The sequence below is a fragment of the Cylas formicarius genome, unplaced genomic scaffold, assembly GCF_029955315.1.
Source record: "Cylas formicarius isolate icCylForm1 unplaced genomic scaffold, icCylForm1.1 PGA_scaffold_7__23_contigs__length_41026272, whole genome shotgun sequence".
Classification (NCBI taxonomy): domain Eukaryota; kingdom Metazoa; phylum Arthropoda; class Insecta; order Coleoptera; family Brentidae; genus Cylas; species Cylas formicarius.
Window position 1 is genome coordinate 35,999,395 of NW_026844352.1, and position 8,889 is coordinate 36,008,283.

The window sequence follows — 8,889 nt, forward strand, 5'->3', positions numbered from 1 at the left end:
TTCGTCCCTAAAAGTTTGATATCGCTTTCCACGGTGTGGATTTAGTGTTTTGAGTGTTTAGTGTACGTTTTAAAGTGATAATCGTCGTCGGCCCCGTCGTTTTTCCCCGTCCGCGGTGGAAGCGGGGGGAAGCCGATTTTTTTGGTATCGGTCAGAATCGTTTTTTGCTAGCTGAGCAAATTATTGGTTATTTTTCTTCTTTGTACGTGGTGGTCATTGACCAGAAGCGAAAATCCTCGACGGTAGTCGGCAATGGGCGAATGATCCTAGCAGTCGAGCCCAACATTTTTTTGTGAAACGCATAATTGAATTGAATTGAACATCACCTATGTGACACATACATCAAAAACGGAAACAGCAAATGACTTGGCAGCGAACGTCCAACACGTTCCCAACTGCAACCGCTGGATTTGCGCTTGGTCCGCTGAATGCTGAAGAAAAAGTGAGTAAAGTAAAAGTACTCTCTGGTTTTTCAGATTGAATTAAAGGAAACCTCGAGGGTTACATTTAATGCGCATTTCTGGTGTTCACCTACACAACCTTTAAAAACGTATGTACGTAATTCAAAATATAGTTTTTCTCCTCCCCGCACTGATCATCGTGTTGCTAGCTACTTTGAACGTTTACGGTACTTAAGTCACATGTTGAGAGTAAAACTAATGGTTGTGGAAAACGTATAGCATGCAACAAACATATAAATTACTCCAAGAACTACTTTAAACGCTCGCCTTTAATGTGACCTGTATAAAACTTGTTGCATTGCAAGTGCAGAAAGTAAAGTTACTAGATGGCAAAGAAAGTAAAACAAAGAAAAACAAAATAACTTTGATCAACTATCTCAAAACATATTGTACCATATTTACTGATACGTGAGAAAGCTTATTATCTGGCACACTAATAAACGAAAACACATATACAAAGATCATATTTATGTAACTGAATTATCAAATGTTGGAAATAATTAGTATTCACATTCAAATTTTCGACAGGCGTAGCGCAAGAAAAATATGTTCCAATTCTCCTCTCTGATTTGAAACGAATTTCGGTTTTACTGGCAAATGGATCACATCCCTGCGCAAACTGGAAGTCAATTAACGATTTTTTGAAGTTTCAAAAAAGGAAAAGCTATGACCGATAGCAATTAAATTGTCCGGTGTTAGGGACTCGCTGGTTTTGTAATTCGTCACTTGTCCTTTGACACAAACGGTAGTGCACACATATTCGGTCCAATTTCCACGGAAAGTTTCTTACGATTCGTTTATATTTTCGCAGTTTTACGAACGTGATTTTGGTAATTATATGTTATTAGAGGTAATATACATATAATTTTAATGAAATTGATAAATAAGCTGCTCAACGAAAATTAAAATCAGATGCGCATTTTCTTATGTTTATTTGAAAGATTTTTATTATATGGAACAAAAAAATTAAAGAATTATAAATAAAAAAAAAACGATAATCAATAAAAATCTGTGATATTCTCTACACACTTGTAATTAATTAATTTTCTCTATGGTATTCATATCAGAATATCACATACTAACATGAGATACAGCTATATATTAAAATAGGAATTTGATGAAGAGGAAATCCAAAATAATGTCAATTAAAAATATGATAATTTTTTTGGAACTCCCAGTATTTTAGTGCCGAGCCGAACCGAACCGAAATTATTATTTACTTTACTGGGTTTCGAGGCAATGGGAATTATTTAATTGCACCCAGTGAAGGCAAGTAAGCAGTAACCTCATTACGCTTTGCGATACTGGCACTTTTTTGCCATTATCTCCTTTACAACAATATTTTGCGAGTTTTGTTGGTTGGCATGTAAAAGTTATAACTATATTGGTTTGTTGCAGTAACAGCAAAATTCGAAACCTAAGACAAATAAACCCACGCTTTGCCGTAAGTTTACGAACTCATCACCAGACTCAAAACTTTTTATGTTGCTCTTTCTGCTTAATTGAGCATGTCTAAGTTTTCAGTGTGAGTCAAATTTCCCTTCTTGCTCAAGACTAAATTATTTCAGCAACGGTAAATTATGCGCGATTGAGCCTTCTTAGTCGTCGAGTTAGTATAGGAGACTAAATAAACAAAATTCCCATCAGGGACTGTTTTTCAATTCTCGAGACTTACTAATCGCCGTCATCACTAAAGTTATACCGATAAAGACAAATTTTAATGTTACTTATATGTTACCTATCCAATTTAAGTTATATGAATTCGACTAAGGCTGCAGCAAGGAATTTGAATACTAGACCAAAGACTAGTAGACGAATCTTAGTAGACGCAGTGTATGTCAGACCTAATGCTCATTGGAGATAATTGGTGTACAATTATGCATGCCTATCTAACAACGTGTGTCAATATTGACGAGGAATACATCATCGCGCATCAGATTTATTTAGAAAAATTCAGATCGGGTAAGAATTGACTAGATGCCGGAGTAATGGAACCAAACACATCGAAAGAGCATTATATGATAATTAATGATGACATTTCGAGAAAACTGCTGGCCGAAAACACAAACCCACCCCGTATCGGGAAAGAAAGGACTGGCGGCGACGTGTTGAGTGTGGTGGACGTTGTTTTGAGTGTGTTTGTTGTCACCCCTTTAGTCGTCAGCTGTTGGAGGGGATTATGGATATTGGTGGATATGCACAGCGAGTATTTTCCCGCTGTACCCACGTTTCTAATTGGTAAATCATCCAGATTATTTTTTATTGCTTTTTCAATTTTTTTGTTTAGAAAAAATCCAATTAGTGCGACATATATTCTGACACTGAAACTTTACTGTTAAATAAAAAATACCTAATATAATTTTAGTAGGTACATTATGGCAAAAAATATTTTTATTAAGGTAAACAGATATGAATTTTATACCCGGCTCCTTCAGTGTACACTGTCTGAGTTCGGGACACTTCTAAAAATCAGACAGTCCTGTCCATTTCTGGTTTTTGTAAAAGTACTTCTCAGTATTTTTCTGTTAAGTTTAATTCTTAAAATGCGGTAACGTATTGGAATAAATGAAGAAAGGAAGGACGGAAGAGAATGTCAGGAATTTTTCTAGAGCTTTTGGAAGCTTGAAACAAAATCAGTTTCATCAATTAATGAATTTTTCTACTCCTTACTCTAAAATTCCCAATTATGAGGCAATCAAACATGCATTCGCTCCACTTTTGGTACACAATGCTAATGCTAATTTCAATTAATTATACTATTAATAATTTTGTAATAAAGATCGTTTTCGTTTTAATATACTAATTAAGGTTTTTTTTACCGTGTCTGTTTTTAGAATACAAGTATTTATAACGCTCTGTATTAAAACGAATTACATTACGGCAGTTTTTAATATTCCTTTTAAAAATCTTGCCTTGCTGGTTACATTTTATTCCACAACAATATAAGTCATTAGAAACAAAAGCAACAAGAGTAATTATTTTTTAATTCTCAACAATGCGAACACTTTTGTGTTAGCCTTAAGATTTTTACGGGGCATTGTTAAACTCGACAATAGTAAAATTAAGATAAGGTAAATAACGTTTATCGGCATCTAATCTCTCTAGTTCATTAAAGTACTCTTCTCCTATTATGAGCATCTTTATGAACGATTCTCGTAGAGTTTTAGATAAACTGGCACCGGCTGTCTATTTTTTTAGTTGCCTAATAGTAAAACACGATTATGCACTTTAAGGTCATCAATAATTCGCCATGAAAACGCATATCTCAAACCACATAGTAATTATCGTCAATTAGTAACAATTAACTGAAATTCTAATTGATCTTATTGATGCGGCACATATATTTGGTGTTTACTGCTGATAGCATCCAGTTGATTTCTACGTTTCTTCTTCTTCTTTTTTTTATCCGGTTTTTTTAAATTGAGACGGACAATACTCAACGTTCGTTTTAAGATGTTCAGATTTTGAAAATTGCTCTTCTGTTTGATTACTGGAGACATGAAACATTAAAATATGAATAACATAGCCGTAATGTTCAAATATTCAAATTTCTATGTTATCAATTTTCCATAAAATTATATATTATGCCAACATTAAGTAAGTACCACGAATAAAACCAAAACTTTTTGTAGTAATAAATTAAAATTAAACAAGGTGATTTTAATGCAACGAATAATGTCCCTAAACTGTAAGGCTACCGAAGACTTCCTCTTTTGTATTATGTATCTTTGAAAATATTGTCAAATTGTTTCAGGAGAGCTGATTCAAATTTATTCATCTGTATGTCATTGCTTTTTTAAGTTCCACGATAGAAATAAGTGCCTGTTTTATTAAGCTGTTTAAAATATTCCTTAAATTAAATGTCTTCTTTGATAATATACAATTTTTTAACGCACTCAATTTATTTGCAAAAAATTATAAAAAACCATATAAAGCAGACGCTTATTTTTATTAGGTAGAATTTCAAAATGCATAAATTTGTCCAAAACATAGAAATTTAGCGATTTGGAAACGATTTGTTCGATGTAAAAAGAATAAACAGCAACTACAACAATTATGATCCCATGAGAAAACTATATCATCAACAATCTTGCATAATTTTGTTACAGCAATCGCGATGCATATTTTGTTCGCCCTGTTTCAAAACAGCTTCCATTATCTCGTCGTCGAATCGAAGAAGCACTGGTCAATGAAAATAGTAACTCATCTTCTACGTAGATTCTACACCTACGTCTTTCTATGGGTAACCGTGTTACACTGGAGGGGTAAGTAAATTTATGGCAGCAAAATTTCCTGCTGTTATGAAAATAAACGGCCACGTTAATCTCCCTTTAATGTGTTCCATAACAATTTCGCAAATGCCTTAAATGGGGCACTATGAGTGTTTTGAATTGTACTCACTCGGTGATAGATTCCGAGTTCTTACAATTTAATATTATACGCGTTGCCTGTAATTACGCGATAATTAATAATTATAATTAACCTTAATTGTTTCCATAATCGTGAACGGAGAATAGTGCCATGAAAAGTCTGTTTTAGCTCTGAAAGCGACACCTGCATTGGCGGTATTAACATCCACTCCTGGTATATTTCTATTCTTGTTTAGATAAAAGAAAGAGAAGGTTCTGAATGTGACGAAGACAACTGAGCATATAGTAGAGATTTAATTACGAATACAGGAATGAATCGTAAAATTTCAGAATGGATTTGGCAACACCGCATTGTGAATGGAACACTGCCAAGGGTTACCGTTCAAGCTGCAATTTCTTCATTTTTTTGTTAACCTTATGTTAAAGCACTTTATAACGACTATGTAACATTAGTGCAGCTAAAAGTTTTGGCGATGTTTACAAAAAGCATAGAAAATTAAAAGTTTGAACGCTGTCCAAATTCTGTTTTTGAATTTTCCAGGAGGCTGGCTGCTTACGGAGTACTACACCAACCTTCGGTTCACCAAGGAACTCAAAGCAACGAAAGAGACCTCGTTAATATGCCTGCTGGTCGGGGCTGCTACTTTTCTAATCCTCCTCTGCATGAGATGTCTGAGGAACGCCATTGCTCCACCCTTCGCGCTATGTCTGGACAAGCGCAATTACGTGTTCCGTTTTCCCACCATGTTCTCACCCAACGTAATATGCACAACACAGCGCGTGTCTGAGAGCACACTGATAATTTTTTCAGATAAAATTCGGGTGGTTACGTGTTCTGGATTGCGTCATTTCCGTCGGCGTGGTGGGCAACCTAGTAGTGGTGCTGTGGAGGGCCATTTGGGTTGCCGTAGACCTGGTGGTGATACCCCAGAATTTTACATGTTCGGCTTGGGCGTGTTTGGTAAGAACTACAGACCGCGCTGCCCAGAGCTCAATTTTGTGTTGCAGGTGTTGGGTCTGATCGCCACCGGATTGGTGTTCCGGCTGCAAAATTGCATGAAACGAGTTTGCACCGACTTATCCGGCATCATCAAGGTGATTTTGGCAGACGCTTACATTCTGCTTTCGATTATCGCGGCTATATTGTTCTGGAGCGGGATTTGGAACTTGCTGAATATTTACTTTCTTCCAGGTAGATGATTAGCTTTCGGCACTTGCTCTTGTGTGAGCCGGATTCGTTTTCAGGTGATCTTTTACTGAGTTGCACGTTGTCCCACCTCATCAGCTTAGCATTCCTGTATCTGATCGGGTGCTCCAATTCGTTACTCGTCAGAGGAGTCATGCAAGATGGAAGTGGGGAGGAAGGCGAATGCGTCGTGTTCCCATGCAACTACTTGAGGACCATTTTTGAACAGGAGCGTACAGCTTGTCTGGGTCAGCTTGGTTTAACGGAAGAAAATTCCGCCTCCTGAGAACATCGTAAAAAATATATAAGTTCCAACTAAGACTGATTATTAGCCCGAGATCTCATGAGCAGTGGTAGAGATGTATTAAACGAAAATCAAGATGCGTGCTGTTTCATTTCACTTCTGGTTCTGAGAAGAAAAGAATGGTTGATCTAAAATTGCTCGCGTACACATAGTTGCTGAACTCCCCACACTGATCACCAACTAAAGTTACTTGAATCACTAGCACGCTGACTTCCACTTAAATCATTTTCCTTCTATTTACTATCATTATCGTGTACACTGTTTGGTTCTGCAATCTTTGACTTCATCAGTTAATAAACAATCCTTAAGTTGGGGCTCTTGGCTATATTTAATCATGTACAGCGCTTATAAAACCTTGTCAATTTTCTACCGTGGAGGCCTTATAAAAGACCCACGACATAAAATATCCCGTATATTGTGAGATTGTGAATACATGTGTGTCGAAAAGTCAAAAACTTTTACTTTCACCCCTTGGTTGTTTACGAAAATATCAACAGGAACTAAGCTGCACATTGCAGTTTTTTAATTATCGTATCGTTAAATTTCGGTCAATACGATTGTAATCAGACTGCCGAATCGAACAACAAACCAGTTACGCTGATACAGCTTTTTCCGGATAACGACGCGTTCTATTACGCCTCGGCTTTGGAATTAGCAAACTGGCATTTTCAGTCAGCCTCGAGGTATAATGGCGTATTTGCCCCTACATGACAGCCTGTTGCAAAGAGAGAAAAAAAATCCAAAACTATTAGCCAGCCGTTGTTCTACTACGCTACTACTAAATGCGGTTTTTAAAATTGTTTTCTATTAATAATGACAATAATATATTTACCAAATAAACAAATCTCTTGAGGGTGGGCAGCGTTAATTAATATATTATATTTTTCACAATTAATTATCTATAGCACCATCAACAACCAACGATAGGATTAAGATTATTACTGAACTCTTTGCCTCAAGCTTCAGTAAATATAAACAATATAATAATTGAGTCAACAATATTAAATCATCATTTAAATGAATTATTAAAAAAAAACTATACTTAAAGAATAAATTAACTGCAGTTTTATAGCGATTATTTTATTCGCTGCTTCTATGCTGACTAATAAATACATATTGCGAAAATCTGTAAAGCCGTGCATAAGTTTTCCTGGATTTTTAATTATCCAAGTTTACAATTTCTTAGATAAATTTAAAGGAATATTTTTTTTAATATCGAGAACTTGCCAACTAACCAAATCATAAGCACTGTTTTCTTGTAAATTATTTTTAAGATCCATTTTTGATTTTTTTCTATTTGATCAATTAGATATAATTATTACACTGTTTGTAATATGGATTTCAACAAGTGCATGATAGAGCAGTTTTAATTGTACCTTATTTCAGATCGATGGCAAAAAGTGCCCTAATTTTTTATGCGATCTGAACATCCCACTTTATATCTTGTTTGGATCCTATTTGGACAATTTTGTGATTAATATATTATAAGAACGGTCGTTTTTGGCATATGATGTAGAGGCCAAGAAAGATGTTTTTTCAACTTACAGTCAACAATATACTATCAAACTACTACTATCAGACTAACTCAATACAATTCAGTGATAAACCTAAATTTTGTCACTATCAGACTAACTCAATACAATTCAGTGATAAACCTAAATTTTGTCCAGTTTTCTGCTCTATAAATTACTGCGCTGTCATCAGTAAAACTCACAACGTGAAAAGCCCGTTAATGTGTATATTAAAGAGTATAGGGCCGAGTACGCTTCCTTGAGTCACTCCATATTTTATCAATTGAAATTCGCTCGTAACATTATAAACTTGTACACATTGTTTTCGATTATTTCAGTAACTTTGTAATAACTGGTATGAAATGCCTCTAAAGCCACTATCGTGCAGATCAGCTAAAAGTTGTGCGTGGTCGACTGTGTCGAATGCTTTAGACAGGTCAGGAGATATACACAGTGATGGAGTTTTTTGTCTATACATTTGTTTATTCAGCTGCATCCTCTGTCGACCTCTCTGAAACCATAATGATTTTTATACAAAATTTTATAATTTTCCAAGTAATCCACTACTTCTGTTTTAATATTCTTTCAACTATTTTCGTAAAACTTGAAATCGGTCTGTAACTCGATGCACATAATAACAGCTTCTTTAAGAATTACCGGAAACACTCCTTTAGAAGACGATTTGTTCAGTCAAGTCGCCGACGAACTTTAAGTTTTCGGATCTAATGCCATCGATTCTAGCCACTAATTGTTCTTAGTACATCCTCTTCCGTGATCTTTCAAAGATAAAATGAATTTTCCAGTACTGTATCAGGTTTTTGTCGGCCTATCCAACCTTGTTGTAATTTTATATTTAGTGCTGGTTTTTAACCTATTCCTGAGTAAAAGCTACAAAAGTTATTGACAATTGCTTTTAAATCAGTATGGCCGTCAGAAGTTTTAATTGTGCTATGTATTTTCTTAATGAAGAGCAGTCATTTTATTTTTTTTCCCCGTAGTACTTTTGTTTACATAGTTTTGTTAATGTGTTTAATAAATTGGGATAGTTCTTGTAACT

The 8,889-nt window shown here is 35.2% G+C and overlaps 1 protein-coding gene across 5 annotated transcripts; it reads left to right on the plus strand.

Moving 5' to 3' along the window:
* Positions 1–341: 341 nt before the first annotated feature.
* LOC132704924 (uncharacterized) lies at positions 342–6,712 on the plus strand. 5 transcript variants are annotated; one of them, XM_060675258.1, is made up of 7 exons: positions 1,738–1,905; positions 2,030–2,699; positions 4,571–4,726; positions 5,373–5,590; positions 5,643–5,792; positions 5,840–6,023; positions 6,077–6,707. In XM_060675258.1, the coding sequence occupies exons 2-7, from the start codon at positions 2,450–2,452 to the stop codon at positions 6,301–6,303; spliced, it is 1,185 nt and encodes a 394-aa protein (XP_060531241.1). In that variant the 5' UTR covers positions 1,738–1,905; positions 2,030–2,449; the 3' UTR covers positions 6,304–6,707. The 5 variants fall into 5 exon arrangements, with proteins under 5 accessions (XP_060531242.1, XP_060531241.1, XP_060531240.1 ...); XM_060675257.1 differs by having other exon boundaries at positions 2,214–2,699; XM_060675259.1 differs by lacking the exons at positions 1,738–1,905; positions 2,030–2,699 and adding an exon at positions 342–442 and having other exon boundaries at positions 6,077–6,712.
* Positions 6,713–8,889: the final 2,177 nt, after the last annotated feature.